The sequence below is a fragment of the Pteropus medius genome, unplaced genomic scaffold, assembly GCF_902729225.1.
Source record: "Pteropus medius unplaced genomic scaffold, Ma_sr-lr_union100, whole genome shotgun sequence".
Classification (NCBI taxonomy): Eukaryota; Metazoa; Chordata; class Mammalia; order Chiroptera; family Pteropodidae; genus Pteropus; species Pteropus medius.
Window position 1 is genome coordinate 6,063,839 of NW_024342469.1, and position 23,503 is coordinate 6,087,341.

General features: G+C 34.7%; 1 protein-coding gene and 1 pseudogene across 3 annotated transcripts in view; one reads left to right on the forward strand and one right to left on the reverse strand.

The window, feature by feature from the left end:
• EP300 (EP300 lysine acetyltransferase) overlaps nt 1–23,503 on the reverse strand; it is a 69,092-nt gene that overhangs the window by 34,254 nt on the left and 11,335 nt on the right. For all 3 annotated transcript variants that reach the window (XM_039863365.1, XM_039863366.1, XM_039863364.1), the window contains 7 exons: nt 17,249–17,865; nt 9,241–9,417; nt 7,897–8,158; nt 7,161–7,274; nt 5,907–6,152; nt 1,516–1,609; nt 801–938 (listed from right to left, as the gene is read on the reverse strand). In XM_039863365.1, coding sequence (XP_039719299.1) covers nt 801–938; nt 1,516–1,609; nt 5,907–6,152; nt 7,161–7,274; nt 7,897–8,158; nt 9,241–9,417; nt 17,249–17,865 — 1,648 coding nt within the window. The remainder of the gene's footprint in view (nt 1–800; nt 939–1,515; nt 1,610–5,906; nt 6,153–7,160; nt 7,275–7,896; nt 8,159–9,240; nt 9,418–17,248; nt 17,866–23,503) is intronic.
• On the forward strand, nt 10,364–10,482 carry LOC120603016 (uncharacterized; annotated as a pseudogene).

Consider the following 23,503-nt stretch of genomic DNA (forward strand, 5'->3'; position numbering starts at 1 on the left):
TGCTACTGTTTTAGAATTCCTAAATGATATTCATGTATAATTGGCTAATGTAACAAAAGTAAATTAAGAAAAGATAAGCCACATGGTTCTAAGCCCATAAAAAATATGGATGGAATGAATGAGACCCCTCTATTAGGTGGAGAAGAAATGAAAAGACTGCTTTCTCCAAGAATAAAAACGCTGAGTGTTGTTTGAAGTGCAAGCTCTGTGATCAGTGAAGTCCAAGCTCCATCTTTATGATATCGGGAACGTTACATTTTCCCACTCCATTTTCCTTTCTCCACTTTATTTTTTTAAGTGTTATTTAAGAGTTTATGAGGCAGAGTGCCTGGCATATATCTTCGCAACAAACAGTCAAACTATTTCACAACCTATTTATATGTGCACATTTGGAGGACCAGAGGACAACATTACCAGATTCAATTTGTCGACATAATAAAAGCTTTACCAGAGATAAAAAAATGTTGCCACTGACATATTCTAATAAGCTGAGCTCTAGTTTTTAAAATATAAGTTTCGTGAAGGCAGTGAAACGAAAATGAATTTTTAACTAATATATATTTATTACTGTCACTAGGCAGACTAGTTCACACAGTGTCAAAGCTGAAAGACTAACAAATGATGGTGAAAAAGTTGACAAGCAGAGAATAGGAAGTAAGAAAGCCACAGGAGCATAAGTATCAGCAGCAATAGCCAGAATATAGAAAAATCAATAATATTCTCTTGCAGTTAATTGCCTGGCAGATTGGAAGCATGTTGACAGGTAACTCTTTATGAATAAGCCATGCCTATAATCTTACAGTTTGTGAACAAGATGATTTCGAAGATCCTGAGTAATATCTTCATGCCATTGTTTCCGAATTCCAGTGCTGGATGGTTGAGCTGCTGTTGGCATAGGACCCAGGGAGGTCACACTGGCATTTTCACTCATCATTGGGCTTTAAAGAGGAGTCGTGAAATAGTTTTAGTGAAGAGGGTGGGAGCAAGAAGATCTTATACAAGGAGAGTTGACAGTGATGACTGCAATGGGTCCAAAACACTATGACAAGACTATTTACATAAAGAAGTTTTTTGGGGATGGAATAGTGTGTATGTGTGTTTGTGCTTGTGTAAGGGAAACCATTACCCACATTTCATTGTGTGGAGTGGGGAATGACGACTTGGGTTTAGAAGACTTAAGTCTTGTGTTATAAGAATAAGACTGTGCTGTCATTTTATCACAGCTTATCCCGGGGAATCCATTGGGCAATGAACTAATTCCTAACCATAGGATAGAGCAAACTCATTTTCTAAGTAGCTGCATACTTGCAACTTCCTACTGTATATGGAAAGGTGTAGGTTACCCTAGATAATTATTTGATTTCAAATAGGTTATACAGAAAGTCTAAAGTATGAACTCAAATATCATTTGTCTTTATTCATTAAGAGTATCTTCAAATCAAAGCAACTAAAGAAACTCTAAGAAATTCTAATGGGTATTTGAAACACAACACAGGGCACAAATATAAAACTTACTTTTGAGAATTTATGGCTGAATGTAACATTGAGTCGGAAAGAAGATTGGATGTTTGAACCCCTACACCTCCATTTACTCCCATAGGGCTAGCATCTAGGTCAAAACAAAAAACAAGAGAGACTATTTTAAATACCAATAACAACAACAACAACAACAAAGGCAAAGAAAAAAAAAAAGGAAAAGCCATAAAAGTACTGGAAGAAAACAGCACAAGAAAGTTTTATCATTTCAAGACCCAAAACTCATTAGCCATAAGAACATTTAGAAATTTGAGAAATAATTAAAATGATCAACACAAAGAGATAAATGAGAAATCAGGGGAAAAAAACAATGGCAGCATATATAATAAATAATTATTAGCAGTATAAGTAGCAACACATATACAAAGGCCAATACATGAAGTATCCTTAAAACCAGTAAAAACAATCCATCCAAAAAAGGGGGAAAGGCAATTTACATAAAAATACATTACAAATGCAAATATGCTCGATTGCACTTATTGTGAATCTTAAAGCAATACATTTTTCATGTATGAAATTATGAAAACGTTTTAAAGTTTGAGTATAACAGGGTTGAGCAGAGTTTGGGGAAAGAAGCATATTCAGTGAAAATCCACTGGTGTGTAAACTGCCACACTCTTGGGAAGGCTATGAGGCAACTGCTAACAAACAAAAAAATCAGGCACATATTCTTTGACTCAGTCAGGAGTTCCACTTCTGATATTTTTCTTAGTAATGCTTATAATATGTATGGACAGACATTAAGTACAATGAAGTTAAAAGGAGCAAAAAACCAGAACCAAAAATGCTTAAGAGAAGTGAACTACACATGCAAATGCTTTCAAAAGCACAGACAATTTAGGTAAGGACAGGAGAGACCTAAGTACGATGATCTCTAGGGAAGGAATTAAAGGCAGTGTTTGGGTTAAAGTTAAACATTTTTAACTGAATACTTCAAACTGGTTTGAATAGCTCTATGTGCATATATTACTTCTTCAATTAACAATTTTAATGAATATTCAGTTTTTTTAAAATAAACACCCAACAGCAATATTCACACTAAACTAGGTTTTCATGTGGTTAAATAAAACACGTTTGATATACAATTCTATTAATATACCCCTGTATTTTCATTAAAAACAAGAGAAAAAACTTCCCACTAAAGTGCAAATAATGAACTAGATTTATAAACAATGTTTAATGGGAAAAATGCTGTTTGCCTTCATCATGCTTCTAAAATGCTGAGAACTCTGCTTCTGTGACAGCATCAGGCCAGCACTGAAACAGAGTTGCTGCAAGTGGTCTTTTTGAAAAGAGTTGTATTTGTCCACAATTCTGTATTTGTCACTGTGAATACTGCATGTGTAAATATTCCTTTTTAGAAAAGTTATGTACACTTAACATAGATTTGTTTTATTGGTGCCAACAGTACGATGAAATAAAAAAAAAAGTGATTAAAGTATATATTAATTTGCTTATCTTACTGCCTGGTGGCACATTGAAACACAGTAAAACATTCTCTCCAAGGTCTCCAGGCCCATTAATATTTGGCAGTGATTTCAAATGATGGAGAAGTCCTAATTTGAGAAGGAATATCCTTACAGAAGATGTTATTTAAGACTTAAGAGTGAGTATCACTTGAGAATACAAAATTGTAGGAAGTCAGGTATTACTGGTACTGCCAGAGAATAAGTCAGAAAGAAAAAAAACGAACAAAAAGAGAATTCATGACACCTAAAAATCAGCGAGAATCTATTTTTTATTTTCTAAGCCCTAGGAGGAAGCCCGCACTAAAAAAATATTTACAAAATCAGTGAATTCAATCGGAATTTGAAGATTAAGAATGTGGCCATGGAGGGCTTACAGTTAAAAGCTCTAATTTTGGGCTCCGAAGATTCTCTCTTCCCCTCCGTGCTACAGAACCTCGATACTCTAAAGTATAATAGAGATCCTGTAATTTTGCCTAATCACTTATCTGCCCTTTCAGACTAGAAATCTTTCAGAATAGAGACCATGTCCCTTTACTGCGTTATCAGCACATCTGAATGAATGCTGCTTATCAATTACTCAAATGCCATTGTTAATTATAGATACCTAAAATTTATAACTAAGAATGTTCTAGCATTACAACAGTTCTGCCACAGTGGGAGACACATTTGTAATACCAAGCTGTTACTGTGAATATATTTTTCCCATGAAAGTGTCAGTATAAACGTTTGCTTAGGTGCTTTGTCTTACCTAGTACTATATACACCTCAGGTAAAGATATGACATAAACGTAAATACTTTTTCTAACAATCCTACGGCCTGGGAGCATAAAATAGAGATCATATCTACCAAGTAAGTGAGATAGAAAACTTTTAGAAGAGCGTACAAAACTCAGAATAGTTCCAGAATTTCCATAAAATAGCTGAAAGATAGCTAACCAATACTATGAAGGTCAGCAATAAGAGAATAGGGATACCGTGACGACTAGTTAAAGGTAAATAAAGACTACCTAGAAGTTTTTATACTGAAATTGTGCCACCACCCATAACACATTCATCCCGAATGTTTAATCCGGAACTAATTACAGTAGATCCTTAAAACATGGGTAGGGAGGTAGGGGTGCCGAACTCTTGCACAGTCGAAAATCCGAGTGATTTTTGACTCTCCTAAAATTCAGTCATCTCTCAATATCTCCAAGGGATTGATTCCACCAAAATCTGTGGTCGCTCACTCAAGTCTCTTACATAAAATGGCACAGACGATACATAGTTGGCTCTCTGTATCTGCAGATTCCCAACTGCGAATCAAAGTACTGTTTTCCATCTGCAGTTGGTTGAATCTGCGAATGAGAAACCTGAGGATATGGAGGGCTGATTGTGTATATACTGAAAAACATCCACTTATAAGGAGACCCACGCAGTTTAAACTCATGTTGTTCCAAGGTTCAACTGTATTAGGAAATAATCTGACAATCCAAATTATGGGACAACCTACAACCATCTACAGGGCTCATCGAAAGTCAATGTGCGATGAATAAAGAAGATTGAGATGATTTCTAGATTAAATGAAACAAAAGACACACACACAAAAATTAATGTAAAAGCCCTGAATGACTTTGGGGAACAACTGGAGAAACTACAGACTACACGTTAGATGACATTACTGACACAAATGTTAAATTTTGCAGGCATGTAAATAGTATGTGGTTATGGTGAAGGACGTCATTATTATTAGGAAATATATGCTGAAATAGTCAAGTGTCAGAATATCTCAAGTCCACACAAACAAAGCAAATGTGGCAAAAATGTTAAAAATGAGTAAACCTAGGTAAAGGTATATATGTGGTCTTTACTAAATTACAACTTTTAGGTAGGTTTGAAAATTCCAAATTAAAATTTAGGAGAAAAAATGTATTCTGAGGGAAAAAGAAGTCAGCAGAAATACTCCTTACTTTAAACCTGCAACGATTATGAAGGAAGAACCTAGTGTATTTTAAATAACTCTCAAGGAGGATGAAATGGGATTTCACAGGAAAAGACAGGGTAGATTATTCAGAATCAGACCATTTTTTACAGAAGAATTGCACCGCCAAGAACAATTTTAGAATGAGCCAAAATATTAAAAGTCATGGAATTACCAGTGCTAGATACCTAACTATTTAAACAAAATGGCTCAGATGTTCAACTGCCTAATGGCAAATGGATAATCACAGAGCAAATGTCCTTTATGTAATTTGAGGGAAAAAAATACCCCAAGTTAGGATATTACAACACCGCTCACTCTTCCCCTTCCCTCAGTCAGGTCATAGAAAAAGGTTAGGTAAACAAATGCTTTCAATAAACTATTTCCAAAGGCACACTAATCTTGCTGCCAGATACATATATGGAAATCTATATCAACTATATCCATATTCAATTATACACATTTCAAACCAAAGAAAACTTCAAGCCAAAACACAATTTCTTTGTGCAGTTTAAAATTAAAAGAGAAACTTAAATGTCCATCTGTCAGATTGTTTTATGGAAGGAAATACTATTCAACCATTAAAAAGGATATAATGGATATGGAAAGTGCAAGATGTCCACATTCTGTTAAAGAAATAGTGTGCTACAGAATATAACACATAGAATCCTTTTCTAGAATTATAAATTCACATATATAGAAAAGTATTTAGAAGAGTATAAACCAGCAGCAATTACCTCTGGTATGTGGATTACATAGGAACTTTACATGGCAATTTCTAAAAAATTATTTTAAAAAATTAATCATGCAACAGCAAAAAAAGGGGGGGAGGACAAACAGATACATACACATAGAAACTCAAATAGGAGTTAATCCTGCATATTACATGGCATTTACACACACAAGTAAGATCACATCTGTTAGTAAGAGGACACACTTACTCATGTTGCCCATAGGCCGCATGCCTTGGGGAGACTGTCCGGACTGCTGATTCTGCTGGTTTTTTGCTTGTACTGGGGGCTGTGTCTGCATCTGATTTACTTGATAGGGTAGTCCAAGAGCTGCATAGGCTCTTTCTATAGAGCTGGGATCAATCTGACTAACAGTGCTTAGGCTGGGGGTAGACTGTTGACCCACCCCTAGAGAGCTAGTATTTCCAAGTCCAACTGGTGCTCCAGTTAAAATGGCTAGAGAAGACAAAAGAAATGGTATCACAACATTAAAGATAGTAAGAAAAAAGACTAACATGTTTTAATAAATTAAAATGAAAACACACACACACATACACACAAAATTACTGTTTTGTGAAACATCTCAGTACATGTATCTTTTCCCCCTATTATTTCCTTGAAAAAATTTCTAGATGCAGGACTGACTAGTCAAAGGGGATCACTGGCATGCAAAGGCTTTTAATCCAAAATACCCCAAAGCCTTTCTGCAGGCTGTATCAACATTTCCACAATCAGTATATGAATGCCTCAGAGCCATACAAATGCCAGCACCAGGCAGCATCACTTCTGCCAATGTGACAGGAGAGAAATGGTACCTTATTTCATTTACTTTAATAGTGAACTTGCTGGTATTTCCTCCCTCTAGTGAATTGTCTATTTCCTAGTCTCAATTTTCTACTGAACTATTTATGATTTTTTTCATTAGTTTATAAAATTTAATTCCTTTTTCACATGCTGCATATATATTTCCAAATTTGTCTTTCAATCCTAAATGCTTGCTTAGTGTTTTGTTCCTAGAGTACACGTGTGGTATCTCCACTTAAATCTTTCTACTTCGACTTGTCTTTTCTCTAACAAAAGCTACTCATTATCCCAAGCTTCTAAAAATAATCTCCATTTATTTCCTCTTTAATTAATTTCTAATTATCTACATATTTATATCACAGGCACAGAAGAGTAACTTGGCCCATGTCAAAGCAATGATCTTTTAAGTTTTCATGAATTTAAAAATGGAGAATATATATATCTACTTAAGTTTCTAGATTTTATTTTAGGCGATAAAAGTTTAATTCTAACCTCATTAATATAAAGTTAATGGGGTGTGAAAACAAACTAGTATGACAGACAGCACTAGGTAGTCTGAGAAACTTCATGTTAATCAAGTACTCTAAATCCCATCAACTGCACTGGTGAGAGTCTAAGACTACTTTTGGTATGAAAACTTCACAAGATTTAATCACTTACACTGTTGATTTCTCTTATCCCCAGCATTTTTAAGGGGGAGACACACAGGACAATCATGTCTTGTACAGTTCTTCCAGTGTGAAATGATTTGTCGAGAAGATGCACAGTGTGCCACTAAAAGGAAAATGATTTTTTTTAAATGCAGTTTATATTTTTACATTAGTTATCAGCGAACTTATTGATCACTTAACAAGTGCCACAAATGTTACTAACTCATTTCAACTTCATAATAGCCCTATAGGGTAGCTATCAGTACTTGCATTTTATAGTTGAGAAAACAGGTAAAGTTGTTAAGTTGCACAAAGTCACAGAGTACCCAAAAGTGGGATTCAAAATCAAGAAGTGTGGCTCCAGAGTCCAAATTCTTTGCAACCAAGATGTGCAATTTACTACATTCAACACAGGATTTCTAATGACTCCGTAAATATAAAAATTGTATTATCATATAAAACTCTTTCAGTATTGGCCGCATGATAGCAAACCCTTGATAATACTTAAAGTATGCTATACTGGGGCAAATCAAAGTCAATAAGAATAATCACAAAAATGAAGTCCTTAAAATTTCCTCCTCCTACTACATCCTTACAAAATGATGCTGGATCTTATTATATCCTAATATAGAGCTGGACATTTATTATCAGTAAAGGAGTCTCAAAATATAATTGATCATATTTTCTCTCTTCCCTCTGATGTAAATATTAATTGCTGAGCACACAAACCCTTTGAACTCACTCACCTTGGCAGGATTTGCCCGACTGGCAGTGTGTCATGTGGTTTAGGACGTTCTTCATTGTGCGACAGTGGGGAAGGTTGCATTGCCTCACTTCCCCATTAGCCTGCTCCCGGCGCTGGCACTTGTGGGCATGCAAAAGGAGAACGAGCTGCTGCTGGATGAGTTTGCGCTTCTCTGGATCAGCCGTGTGTGCTCCAGAACCCATCCCTTGGGCTACCGGAGTCACAAGGCCTGGCTGCTGGACCTGAGGGGCCTGCTGTTGGCCCTAAGGGATAAATAGTAAAGACACAGTTAATGTTAGGTGTCACAGTATGCTCTTTAAAAATAAATGGACCTAGACATTTTCAATTAAAACCTTTAAGGGCAGTCTACCATAAGCCAGACTCCATTTTTTTTGACACAGGAGATTCCAAGATAAACAAACAATGGTCCTACCATTGAGCAGCTCAATTTAATAAGAAAACACATTACTACATTACCAAATGATATAAGCAAAGAATATATAATACAGAGAAAGTAAAAGAGAAGGATGTGGTAAACGCCAGTGGGAGAGGGAAAAGCAAGGTATTGGTAGTGAAGAGCATGTCCAAGTATGGTTTTGAAGAACAATGAGGAGCTTCTTGGGAAGCAGCGCCTTTTAGATGGGTGAAAAATTAGCTTTTATAAACTCTGGAAGGAATCTGTCCCCCCCCACCCCCCAATAAAAAAGTAAACATTTCTGGGGACAGAGATGCCATGTTTTATTCATCTTTATACCTCCACTGCCTCACTTTCCAGATTCAAATATAGGCATTCAATGAATATAAAACACGAAGCAAAAAATAAAAACATCTGAAAGAGAAATAAAATTCTTATAGGACAATTTTTTCCAAAAGTGAAGAAGGACTACTTGACACATTTACAATTAGATATAGTTTTACTTTAGAAAAATAGCAATGTTAGAAGCTTTGGAGATTTTCCCCCATTAACAAAAATCACCATTTAAAACAACTTGTAGCTTTGAGAGGGAAGTTCCTTTTGTGCAGTAGTATCAGATTCAAATCAGCAGATATGTTCATTAGGAGTTGGAATCCTCTGCCAGAGTTCTGCCCAAGGAGACATGTTCTACTTTCCTACCCTAAAAACATGCTCACACGCAGAAGCTGTATAATACGGCAGACCTCTAAAAGTTTCACTAATCAGCCCTGCTTACTCTTATTTGGACTAGCAAATGGAAGGTGGACAAAAGCCTCAATGATAGGGGCCATCCATTTCATCATGGTGTATATAGCAGAAAGTATGAAAGTTTAACGTAATCCTTCTAAAATGCCAATTTGAAGACAAATTTATAGATAGATTACTACCTACCATGCTGGGCATTCCTCCACCAGGAACCGCCTTTTTGTCCATTGCAAATGGAGATAAACTATTTGGTAGTACAGTCTTCGACTGAATCTGGAGACCAAGCCCACTGGCTCCAATCTGCTGTCCAGAATTCTGAGTGTATGGTGAACCGTACGGATTAGGGTTGTTCATCATTCCCATCTAAGAATATGAAATAGAAAAAAATTAAATCTCATTCTCTACATTACTGTTCCTTTTCCACTCCCTAAATTACAAAAAACCAAAAACAAACAAACAAAAAAACCCACTAAAGAAAATCCTTTGCACGTATGAAAACTCTGGAAGTATGCTTATGAAAATAGATTTTTAAGATTAAGATTTAGGGGCCTCAGGTACAGTAAATTTACAGAGCTACTTTTTGTATGTATTTGAGATAAATGTGTTTCAGAAAAACTTGTAAGCATCTTCATGTAGTTATATCTGCTAAGCAAGGTTTGTCATTCAGCTCCACTTTTAATTCATTCAATGCACTTTCATTTAATATATAAACTGTGGGGCTTAATAAATTCAACTCAGTAAAAGTCATCTAATTCTTAAATATATTATAGAGTTTGATATGTTAAAGCATTTGAATGCTTATTCCAGGCATTTTGTTTATATAAATTATAGGTAGAAAACTGGTAGTTTGGGGGATATGTCCTTTTTTTAAGGACATGGTGGCACAGTGTTTTAAAACTTTTTGAATCTGAATTCTTCAGATAGAGCTTGCAGACTTCAGAATTCATTAAATAACCTGTTTGGCTCTTAAAAGTAATTTGATTTTCTTTGCAACTTCTACATACTTTAAAAAGTAAATTTTCCCCACCCTGTGTTTATGTAAGTCCATCTGGAGACATCATATTATAGAATGATTAATTGAAACAGTATTAATTATTTAAAAGCCAACGGTTTTGGTGATAACAATGATGCAACTTAAAATTCTATTTTCCATATAAGATCTCACTATAACTCAATCATTGCCTACAAGAAACATACAGGGAACACTCAACGGAAACTACAGAAACTACAGCTACTGCCCAATTAAAAGGAGGTATAGCAGACTTTTATCCTCAGATTCAATTCTATCAAAGGGTCCACATTCTACCTCTACTATGGCCATGCCACCCTGAACAAGCTCGATCCTGTCTCATCTCGGAAACTAAGCAGGGTCGGGCCTTGTTAGTACTTGGATGGGAGACCACCTAGGAAGACCAGGTGCTGTAGGCGTAAAAAAGAAAATAAAAAATAAGGGACTGTAAACTGACAGGGTCCTTGCAATCTGTGAGGTCAACCAAGGGTTGCCTTATCTAAAAAAATAAAAATACTAACGACAAAAAAAATCAAATTCTACCTCTGAACACCCGCCCCAATTCTTCCCATGTATACATGCCTATTGTCACTGTCTTAATTCAAGCCCTTCATTGCAGCTTATGCAGACTTGTGTCCAATAGGTTTTATTGCCTTGTCCACACTTATTCAATTCTCTTAAGAGAAAAAAACATGGTACGCTAGATCTTCATGATGTGCATGGGGGCTGACGACTACCCTGCATAGTATCCCACTACCTCCCAAACACATTAAAACCTGCAAATCTGAGGGCACCATGCTTTTTAAACCTTCAGCATTTGCTTTAAGTTTTTTCTTTCCCTTAAAACTAGGCAGTGGCACATCCCCTGTTCCTATTTGATTTCTGAATGCTAATCTATAAAGGAAATAAAATAGTAACTTCACAAAGAGGCAGTCCCGGTTTTCACTTTTTTGTTGCTTACTCAGTTGGTACAACTATAACTAAGCAGCAGCTGCAGGGTCTACTCATTCTTTAAAATACATTTCAAAAGTTACCACCTGTGTGAAGCATCTGTTTATTGTCCTAGCCAGCTAAAGAGCTTTTTTCCTTCTACCCTGACACAAATGTTCATACCTTTATTTATAATACAACATAGGTGATAAAATAATCTGGGCCCAAACCATGCACAAAAAGGAAAGAATCTTAAATTTATCTTTGTAACTCCATCCCCCTAAATGTGATTGACAAAAGAGCTCGTTAACTCAGGAAAACAAATTACAAAAGTCATAAACTAAATTACATGAACCTCTGTAAACAAAATTCAGTTCTTTAAATCACATGCTGTATCTACACTCTGCAAATTTTCATGAATATAAAACGTTTATCAGTTCACAGGTTTGTCTGTAGTGGAAAGGCAAAATAATAAAAAAAATTTTAACTACATTCACATTTTCCAGATGAGATTAGAGACTAGGAGTTAAGTAACTTGCCTAGTGTTCTAATGACTACAGGGAATGAGACTGAGGGAAGTGGCATGGTTTGGGTCAAAGCACGTAAGAATGGGGTGGTATAAATGGAAAGCATCCATAATAAAAAACTTAATGATTCAGTCTCCAATAAATGGAATTTCCTAAGTGTATCTGGCTTGTAAGATTGTAGGGACAATCAAATATAGAAATAGGTTTAATTGCAAGTTCAGGTTTCTTTTGGTAGTTTCAAATGTGGCTGCAACTACTGCTGCTATGTATGCTTTTAAAGTACTAATAATTATACTAATATAGTTTCAATAATATGCACTTTTACACCTGGGGGAGATATGTTTCACTAATTGTGTTTTCTATTAGCAGGGAAATTCATGAGACATGAATGAAATGAAAGCCACTCTATCACACAACCTGCATGGCATACCATAAAAGACAGAAAATAAATTATGCTTTAATTGAGTCCATTATTTACATAAATAAAATGCTGAGATTTGTAAGCTGACTTAATGTTTCTTTTTAATAAGCATAATGTCTTTATTCAAACACTACATGCCTATACCAATTGAGTTTTAACTAGTTCCTGACATTGCTTGTTTCCTCAATCAGAACTCATTACCTACAAACTCTAAATTCACTCTCTAGCAGACTGTATGGTCTCAAATACACACACAGACTGCACTGACTGCTGATCAGCTGGCAGTATTCACTTCCGACTTGTGGTCACTCTAACCAACAGACTTTCAGGCTTTTGTTTTACTGTGTCCCTCACAGTTCTGCAGCCAGTGTTAGAAAAAATACAACCAATCTCCCTGTCCCCACCCTTTCTATCTCCCCAACCCCTGCTTCACCAAACATAACAGAAAATATACTGTACTTAAATGTCTGCTACACTGTAGTTATTTGATGTTGTTCCCTTCTCTACAGCTAATGTGATCCAGATGTCCAACAACCCACTACCTACCTGGACCACAGCAATACAGATAACCACCTAAAACTGGAAAAGCAAAGGACCAGGAAGCCACTAACATTTCCAGGCAGCTAAAATAAAAAAGAACCTGCATGGGGCTAATTTTCTTTCTTTGTTAAAAAAGCGGACTATACAGGCTGTTTCTAAGTTTTCAATATATTAAAAGCAGAAACTTGGGGGAACACAGGAACACAAGAAAACACAATAGTGACAATCACTGATAACTAAAAAGGAAAATAAAGAGCAGTTCCCATAATATAAAGAATAAATAGTTTAGGAACATTTAATGCAGGGACAAAATCCCTTAACAGACTTGTTGGCACCACAGTAACACAAACCAATACGACATGTATGACTCCCTAGACTCACCACACAAAACCAAAATTCAACTACATTCAGACATTTCCCACTACCTACTGGATTTGATAAATGCCCATGTCATGTATCTGTACCCAACTTATATGCCACGCACTACGTTAAGCACGAGGGGTATGCTCATAAAACACGGAAGACTAGGAATCTCTCAGCACCTACGCCAAGTTCTAAACATCATTTTTCAGACTCGTTATCATTACTCCTATACTAATGTCTTAGTGTAAGGGGCCTCATCACCGCATTAGGAACTGTATCTCTTAAATTGATACTGCACATCCATCTTGACTGTAAATTTGGGCGTAAGGTCCTCCTATTTAAAATTCATCAGAATATAGTACTTAAGACCTGCCTTTCTGTCTCAACATGGATTCTTCCTCCCTACCTTACACTAATAGATCTCTAACTGGTACTATCTGCTTCACTCCTTGCCTTATCCAAGGACACTGAAGCTCTAAAACAGATGCAACAGACCATTGCTCTTGCTTTAACTTTACAGGTTAAAGACTTTTTAACATCAACATGCCAAAGACCATCAAGAACTACTGTTAATTTTAAGAACTCCAGAACTGACGGTATTAGCTCCTACCTCATCAAAAATGTTTAAAAAAAGAGAAAAGGAAGGAAAAAGGAAATTATTCCTAAGGCCAATATTTATTTGAATGAAGTTCAGAGTTTTTGGTTTTTGTCATTAACATCAATTTCATCAGTCACAAAACATATAAAATTTGGATATGAATCTATCCAGATGCGAGAAAACACATACCTTTTCATAGCCTGTAAGGTAACTGGAGTCAGAACAAAGGCAGTTAGAATTCCCGCCCCACCCCCCCCTTCTAGTATCACAGAATAAGAACTGAAAAGTAACACACAAAGATGCTCCAGGGTTGTGTTGGTGAAAGGTCCAGGGATCACTAAGGCAAGATTACAGAAAGCAGGCATGGCTCCTGCTCTTATAGGTCTAAGCCTCACATTGATCATGCACAGTAAGAATATAAGTTAGGTGAATGCTGTTGCAGCAATCATAAAAACTTTATTTTCAGCTATGTAGATTTTATCAATACATGAATAATAGAATGATATTATACTATAGTGATGAATAACATGGACTTGTAGTTCAGAAAGGCAAGAGCTCTCTATAACACCTCCCACTATTTCCTCACCTATATAATGGAAATAAAACTTTCAATTCATCAGGTTGTTAGGATTAATGGTCCCATATATTAAATGACTATTAATATTCAGGCGATCCTTAGCATTTGGAGCCTAATATTAACTTAGATAGATTATACTGTCTGATATTGTTATTTAATAATATTTTGGATCTTGTCAACAATCATAAGCTATTTTATAGAACAGATTTATTTTGTATTTTCTACAAAAAACAAAAATTAAAAACTCCAGAATATTAATGACCACTTCTTGAATAAAAAGTCTTTAGTTCCAAAGAAAATAAAATTTTTCTTTCAAATTTGTAATATTATTAACCTTCGAGTCTCTATTAGTAGCATCCCCATACCTTCTGGCCAACAGTTCATGGAGTATGCTGATCTGATCTCCCTCATTATACCTGAGAGCTATGCCTCTAAATACAGCAGTTTAACTGCATGATATAGATTTTGACTTCCTTCCTGTCCATAAAAATGTTTTAACATCACAGTATGGGAACTACAATGATACTAAGTATCTGCCGCTGCTGCTGCTGCTACTACTACGTTAATAAGTGCTTACTTACTACATGCCGCTCATAAAGAGCTTACTTTTATTATATCATTTAGTTCTCTAACAATTGTATGAGGTAGATTACACCTACCCTTATTACTCTCATTATACAGAAGGGAAAACACAGGTACAGCAAGCAACTTGCCCAGTGTAACATAGCTACTATGTAAGTGGCTGAGTCCATTTTAAACTCAGGCAGCTTAGCTCCATATTCCACACCATTAATTATGATGCTTTAATTCATTAACTTCATTTCTTCCTTCATACACAAAGGACGGCTATTAAAAAAAAAGAATTTTCAAAAACTTTTACTTCTTTTGTAACCAGCATTTTTGAAGAGGCAGATACAGTATCTTGTGAAATTACTGGAGAGTGAATGAAATGGTTTAACCAAGCAGCTTTGCAAAATGCAGCTGAAGAGAATTGTGGTACAGCCCAGATTCTAAACCAGGTACGGTTCAAAATTTGTGTACTATTCTATCTTTCACTGTGCCCTCCTGAACGAATCAGTCAGAAATAACTTTAAGACATAAAACATTCTTTTGTTATTTCATGCTGACTGTAAAATTAAAGATTAGTATAAAAGAGGGTATGACCCAAATCTTTCCCTTAAACCATCACTAGTCAGGCTTTATTTTAGGAAGATTGTTAGAACTTGCCTATACATTTTGAAACATAGATTTGTCCCTAAAAAGCACTGTGTACATGTCACTGCCATTTGCCAACAGGATTCAAGTCATCAAGTCTCAATGAAAACTTCCTTGTCTTAATTGCTGATTCTTAACTATTACCAGAACTCTTAGGAGTTTTGGAAGAAATGCAATGAATATAATCAGCTATATAAGGTAATTTTAGGACCAGGTACAGCGAAGAGCAACTGCTAACCAACAATATGAACACTCTGACCTGAATTTATTTTCAGCTTCGATAGGAAAATACAGAAAAGGTTTTTTCTTGTCATAAAGAGAAAAATTTTTTTTAATAGAAGTACTTACTTGTATGTTCATTGGGGATTTCACCCTAAACCTCCGTAACTCTGTAACTTTAGAAAACTCATTTACTAAACATTCACAGCTCTTCTTATGTGTCAGGCACCACTGTGCTTTACAAGTACCAACTTATAAATACAAAATATAGGTGGAACTCATTGAAAACAAGGAAATATTTTAATAATAAAGTTTTTATATCTTAATTCCTCCTTCTCATGAAAATAAAGCTCTACAGGACAGTAATTTTTTGTTTTGTTCACTGCTATATATCCAGTTCCTCAATGTCAATGCAAAAAATTTGTGACTTACATTATAAATAGAACAGTACCCTACTCCCAACCTAGCCATTCTCCTAATGAGCCTTTCCTTAATTTTTTTTTCATAGCATTTACCTGGAATAGTATAAATGTTTATCTTATGTGCCCACTAGAAATTAAGTTCCATTAAGTAATGAATATACCTTCAGCACCAAAGCTAGGACTCAATAAATATCTGATCAATCAGTGAAGATTTACTGTCACCCCTGCTCTCCCCACAGGGATTGGCAGGGACTCTTCATAACTAACTTCCTAGAACCTAGAAGAGGTAGCTAATAAATATTTTACCTCGTTTCTGGTTCTCACTCCAAATATTCTAAGTAAACCACATCGATACAGCAACATAAAAGTGCCAGAAAGGGAGCATCTACAGAGTACATAGGGATGCCAAATAGAATCTTTTCCTAAGTTTAATGTCAATATTCTTTACTGTGTAGTTAAAAAAAAAAAAAATTAAGGGCTTTCATACATCTACATGTAACCTCAGTCCCTGAACTCGATTCATTCCTGTATCTTAATCTCAGAAAGCTTGATCCTGACTCCTTGTGAAAATGTTATACATCTCCAGTAATATCTTTCAAGCCATTTCTTTCATCAAACATTTACTAACTACATGCCAGGCAGTGGCAACTCTATTATTTAAAAAAAAAGGTATACCATATATATGAAAAATATAGAAGAACAAGCATCAAATATAGGTTTATAATGTCTTAATTATATATAGTACACATTTTAAAGGTTTTTAAAAACATATTTAGCATTCCTTAACTAATAAAGTTAAGAAAGTAGATCTTAAAAAAAAAAAGACTTTCAAACAATGGCCAAAATCAGGTTAACTGGAACACATGATAACTGAAGTTTCATAGTAAACTAATGAACCTTAATTTCCATCAACTACTAAGGAAAAATAACACTTAACAAACCTTTTAGAATAAATAAATATATCTTAAAAACCAGGAGCGTTCCAAGCCGTGGGAATAAATAAAGTCTACCTAAAGACAGTATAATGCCAGCTATCTCAAAACTGGGTTTGTATAAGGAGGCTAAAGTGGGCTTAGAAATATGACAATATTCTAATATTTGTACTATAGAGAACAGGAATTAGCTGGTAATTGTTCAGAGTAAACTATAAAGGTATACGATATCATTCTGTTGTAAAATAAATGTATTATTTAAAGAGTTTCACAAATTTTGTGATAATACAGAAGATCCTTGTGTGGAAAATGCTATACAATGTAAAAAGATTAAACGTGAACACTGAAGAAATGAATAACCAACCTCAAGCCCTCCCTTCAACACTGGAACACTCAAAAAAAAACATACTGATAATGCACACAAACCAAATCTGCACTTACCTTAAGAGGCTGGGGGCCTCTCAATCCTGTTTGTCCTCCCATCTGGGGAGAGCCCTGCTGCAGTGGCTCAGTCATTAAGTTGCCAGCATTTCCCATGCCTGGGTTTGGGTACTGCATGTTAGGTCGCCCCCGGCCTGCTCCAATTGAACCGTTCATAACTTGATTAGGCATCATCCCCTGTCCATTGCCTGCAGTCAACATTCCAGGATTCATGCCAGCATTCATCCCTGTGTTCATGCCCATGGCAGGTTGATTTACTGGACTATTCATCATACCTGTTGCAGCCGGCGTGGGACCCTGATTTGGTCCACTCGTGCCCATGCCCATGTTGGGGATTGGGCTTTTGACCATACTATTTATTAAACCTAATCCAGGACTGTTTTGTTGGGCCTGGCTGGCCATGCCTTGGCCTGGGCCACCAACCCCCATATTGAGGTTGGGGGAACTACCAGACCGTAGCAATTCTGACAGTTGTTTATGTTTAGAGGCTGCATCTTGTACTATGCCAAGACTTGTCTGAAGCTGACTAATATCACCACCATTGGTTAGTCCCAATTCTGTAGAGTTGATTAATTCATCTGGTAAGTCGTGCTCCAAGTCAAACAGAGAGCCAAAATCTAAAAGCAAGAAGAAAGATTATGGTCAAAGTTTGAAAGAATCAAAATTACAAATTGCTCTATATTTTGTTCTTGATAAGCATTACATTTCTAAGCTTCATTCCATGGAATATTATCTATTTCTATTGCAACTTTCCATGTCATACTAAAAAAAATTTTGATATCTACATATTTAAAAATTGGATGTTTGGTTATGCCAACAAATTTAAACACTTATGAATGTACTTAATATAAGAGCAAAAGAAAAAGGGGTTAAATATTAGTATAACACCCATTACACGAGTTAACAAAAGTTTGTATTGATAGCCATGAAAAAATATATATGATTAAGTTATATAATAGTCCAAGATTCCTTAGAAAAGGTTAAAATTTAATTTACCAACACACAAACTCAGAACAAAATAAATCTTTTAAATCAGCTCATAATAATAAGACAACTGATACAAAAGACCCGCCATTTGCAGAACATTCAGTGTGAGCTCTATGAAGCCAGGGGCTGTCTAACATTCTTTGCCAAGTTCCTACCACAGTGCCTACCACAAAATAGTCCTTGATCTGCTGGTGAATTTGCTTTTACCTGACCTCAGCCTACAGTTTTCCTTAACTTAGCTGGAATAGGATATAAAACCATGCCTCTAGCTTCTTCAACAACATACAAACCACCCTACCCCTGCCCCACTCCCACCCAAAGAGGATGCAAATTATAGATTAACCCAGGGTTTCTCAATCTTGGCACTATTAAACATTTTGGGCTAGATAATTCTTTGTTGTGGGGGGAAGGGAAGATTGTCCTGTGGATTTTAAGATACTCTGTAGATCCCCAGTCTCTCCTCTCAAGGCCATTAGTACCCACACCCCATTTATGACAACCAAAAATGTCTTCAGATATCACCAAATGTCCCTTGGAAGGGCAAAAGTGTTCCTGGTTGACAGTATTAATTCATCAGATTTAGGTCTTTTAGTTTTCTTTTAATTCTTCAAGTAGTTTTTACATTAAAAAGGCATTACTGGATAATAAATATATATGAATCTACAACTGATTATCCTACTAAAAAATAGTCCATCCCTTGAAGACAAGATATTACTTTAAATGAACAATTCGGTCCAATTAATCTTGGTTCTTAAGTACAACTCTTCCTCTGTGTCTCCTTATAGAATTCTATCATGTCACTGAAATTATTAGTGTGTCTGTCTCTCTCCCCACCCATACACTCAGACTACAGCTCTTTGGGAAGGACAAGTCTTATTACTTATATACCAACTCCTTGCCCAATGCCCAATGCAACTAAACAGTCTGGTCATATTTTAACTGAACTAAATCGTATCCCAGGATCTCAGGACATGATTTAGAGTCTAGACTTTTACAGAATTATTTTCTTTCCTTTTGAAAAGTCACGTGTGCCCATCCATCATAAAAATGTGTTATTAATAGTTTTGGAATATAAATAAAGTGTCAAATAAAATTTACCTGAATCACTACTCAAAGAAAATTAATATACTAATATATTTCCTTAATTATTTCTATTTACATAACCACAAAACTAGGATCATACATGCTTTATGAATGATTTTGCATTCTACTTTTCCCCTGGAGTATACAAGAAATATTCCATCATCAGCATATTTTTAGTGATGAACATTTAGAGAAAAATAAAAATCTCTAACCATTAATTTAAAAAACATACAGATACACAAAGGACAAATTAAAGAGGAAATCACAAAAGAAACTGAGTAATAAACACATTATATTTCAAAACTTAAAAGCTTATGTTAAAAAATAAAACTAAAAATTAATGACTTAAGTATCCGAGTTACTATGTTAGAAAAAGAACAGTAGGATAATCAAAGGTAAAAGCAATTATCAAAAAAAAAAAAAAAAAAATAGATACAACTGAGATGTATCAACCAACTGAAGTTAGTTTTTTGAAGATTCAGATTAAAAAAGACAAACTGGGAAAGCTGAAAAGAAAAGGACAAAGTGATCTACTAATCAACTTCGTGAAAAAAAAATTGAAAAGAGACAAAAATGGATAAATTCCTGAGATAATACTCACCAAACCTTAATCAAAAAGAAATTATATAGGATGTCTCAGTTTCTCCAACAAATCAATGGCATAAAAGGGCAAAAAAATGGAGAATGGGAGTTGTTATCTAGCAAGAGATTTGATAATCAAAAATACCTTGTTTGGATCCTGATTCAAATCAATTGTAAAAACACATTTTAAGAGAATCAGAAAACTATAAATATGGACTGAGTGATAATTTTAAGAAATTATTCATTTTGTTGGGAGTGATAACAGAATATATCAGTATGTTAAAATAAATAATTTGAACTAAGATAGATGTTGAAGTGTTTCTGATGAAATAACATATCTGGTATTTGCTTTAACATACTCCAGTAAAAAAAAAAAAGGGGGAGAGGTGGTAAAGAAAAATACCAGTTACTTTAAGGAATAGGCACATGGGAGTTCTTTATTCTATTAAATTGAAATTTAATAGAATTTTAAAAAGTTTAAAAGGAAATATAGAAAATCTGAATAATCCTATCACTATTAAAGAAAATAAATCATCAGTTAATCTTTCTATAAAGAAAGCACCAGGTCTAAATGTTTTTACAGGCATGTCTTACTGAACTTTCAAGGAAAAGACAACTCAACCTTACACAAACACTTCTAGAAAATAGAATACTTATCTAAAAATCACACAAGAAAATGAACATAGGAGCAAGAATATTTAAAATAAAGAGCAAACCAAATTCATTAGTATCTTTAAAATGCATTGTTATGATCAAGTTGAGATAATCTCAGGAATCCAGGGGAAAAAGTTTAAGTTAGAACCTTAGACCATCTATTAATGTCATGCACTATATTAACAAAGAAGAAAGAAAATAAAGATTCATCAATGCATGTAACAAAAGCACTGAATAAAATTCAATACTAAAATCACATTAAAAAAATACAGTAATCAAGAAACAGATGGTAACTTCTTTAAACTGATAAATAGGTTTTTTACAAAACCTAAAAACTGACAGCAAATATGCTGGACCAAATATAATGGACCAACATTAAAAAGAGTCTTTTTAGCATCAGAACAAAACAAAGATACTCATGACAATCACTTCTATTCAGTGTTGTACTGGAGTATCTAGCCAAAGCGATACAAGAAAAATTATAAGTAAAAAGACTGAAAAGGAAGAAATACAACTTATTCTATGGAGATGATTTAACTGTTAACATAGAAAAATCCAAAGCAAAGAACTGAAAATAGTGAGAGCATCAGCAAGGTGACTGAATATACCATAAATATAAACAAATTAAACTGCATTTCTGTACATCAGCTACAAATAGAATTAATTTTTAAAATACAATTTATGATAACATGGGGAAAACTTAGAAAAAAATCGACAATGTTACTATAAATTACATGACATGTAAACTGTGAAAGTAAAGACTACCTAAAAAAAGGATACCTCAAACATCTGAGTACAAATCCTCAACATTATATAAAGATATCTATTCTGTCCCTATATTGACCTATAGATTCAATGCAATGCCAATCAAAATCCTAACAGTTTTTCAGGGAAGCTGACAAGATGATTCTCAAGTATATGCAGAAGAATCTAGCTTCCCACCTATGTCTAACAGGAAAGTATCTACTTCATAGGTTATTTGTGAGGATTAAATGAGTTAGTGTATGTAAAATATTTAGAATATTACCTGGCACATATTAAACAGAATGAAAATATTATCTATTATTACTCAGTGGAATCATTATCCTATTAGGAGACAAGACTAGCTTATAATAATGAGAGCAAACTTATCAGGCACTTTCAATGAGTCAGGTATTGTTCCTGACACTCAGTAATTGTATTATTCTTGTTAATCCTTTCAATCTCAAAGTAGATTAATAGCCACATAATAGAGTTCATTGAGAAGAAATTAACTTCAGTAATACAGAAGTCTTACTTTAGGCCCCAGAGCCTTGAGGATTTTAATTTAACCTATATTATATCCTAATGCACTTGGCTGGTTTTGTGTTTATGCAAAACATTTAACATCACATTACGAATTCAAGCTCCATTGTAAAGCAGAGAGGAGAGTTTACATTGATAGACTTTAAAAATAAAAGTTACAGGGTTGTTCTTTTTTAATGGCAATGTTGTATATTCAACAGACCTAACTTAAAGACTGTTAGCAATACTCCTGTTTCCCAAGACAGCTCACTTTGTTACAATCTCAACTATGTGTTTCATACCTTCTATCTTCTGTTACAGTAAAATATTTGTGTGTGTTTTACTTTAACAAATTTTAAGTACCTGAAGGGTAAGGGTCTCATTTAGTATTTACATTTCCCTTAGCACATGCTCGCAGAATGAAATCAGATGTTTCCAGCAATTCTACAACTGCATACTATAATTATTTATATCTGATTGAGTATTATAACTTTATAAAAGTTCTCTACTTTAAACCTTTTAAACAACTATACTGATTAATTCTGATAGACTATGTAAAAAAGTCATATATACTTTGACGCCTGATCAAACAGACTCCATTACTTCATCTGATATCACTGACTTGTCATTACTCCTAATCTATTTTGATTTTGCCTCGAAGTTCTGGACATTTATAATTCCTAAATGCCTTCAGCCATCACTGGTATCTAACCTGCCACTGCTCAAGGAGTCCAAATACCTGGATTTAAACTGAATTCTACAAGCTGACCTCACTGAGCTGTCACTTTCCATGAATTAAAGTTACCTTTTCTATCAAAAGGTAAAACTATTCTCCCTCCCTTACGAAATTGTTTTAAGAACCAATGAGGTGACGCTTAAAGTTTCTAAAAGATAGACTCTAAAGCATATAAATGTGTACTGTAAGTATGTGCATCTATATAAATGTGTAAATTTATTAACTTTCATTAAAAAAGTTGCAGACCAGGTGGGGCAGAGCAAAGGATCCGTCAGAATCATCTTAGTACATAGCTGACTTGGAAACTAACTAACCAACCAACCTAACTAAACAGAGCAGTGTTGGCTGAAGAAGAATCAAGAGATCAAGATCCATACTCTTTCTATGTAAGTTAAGCAAACAGACTTCGAAGTTGTTTCAGATTACTGAACATTAAGAGAACTATAACTTTTCTAAACATTTTAAAACTGAGAAAACAATGAACAAAATTTAAATATTTCCAGACTAAGAAAAATTACTCGAACTGTCAATAACCAATTCTATATTGGTAGGGGTAAGAGTACTAAAGCTCAAAAACCTAATATGTGGATTTCCTTTTAGCCATCAAATTTCATATCTTTCCCCAGATCTTTCTACAAAGGCTTCCCAGAAAAAAAACGTGGTAGCAAGTTCATGTGCAGCATATTGTAAAAATGTCACTAAAATAAGAGATTATATCTTTAGCCAAAGTGTGCCATAAATAGCAAATGAAGCCCAGTGGTCTAAAACTGGCAGAAAAGCGAGTCTCAAACTAAAAGCAGTATGAAGATGCAAGGGAAAAAATTAAAAAATTTAAATACCATAATTTAAACAAATCCTATTAAACAGTGGGTTTTAGTACTGACCAGCCTCAATTTCATGCCTCTTACTAAGCTCTTCGGGTTCTTCCTTTTCCTTCAAGGAAAGGGGCA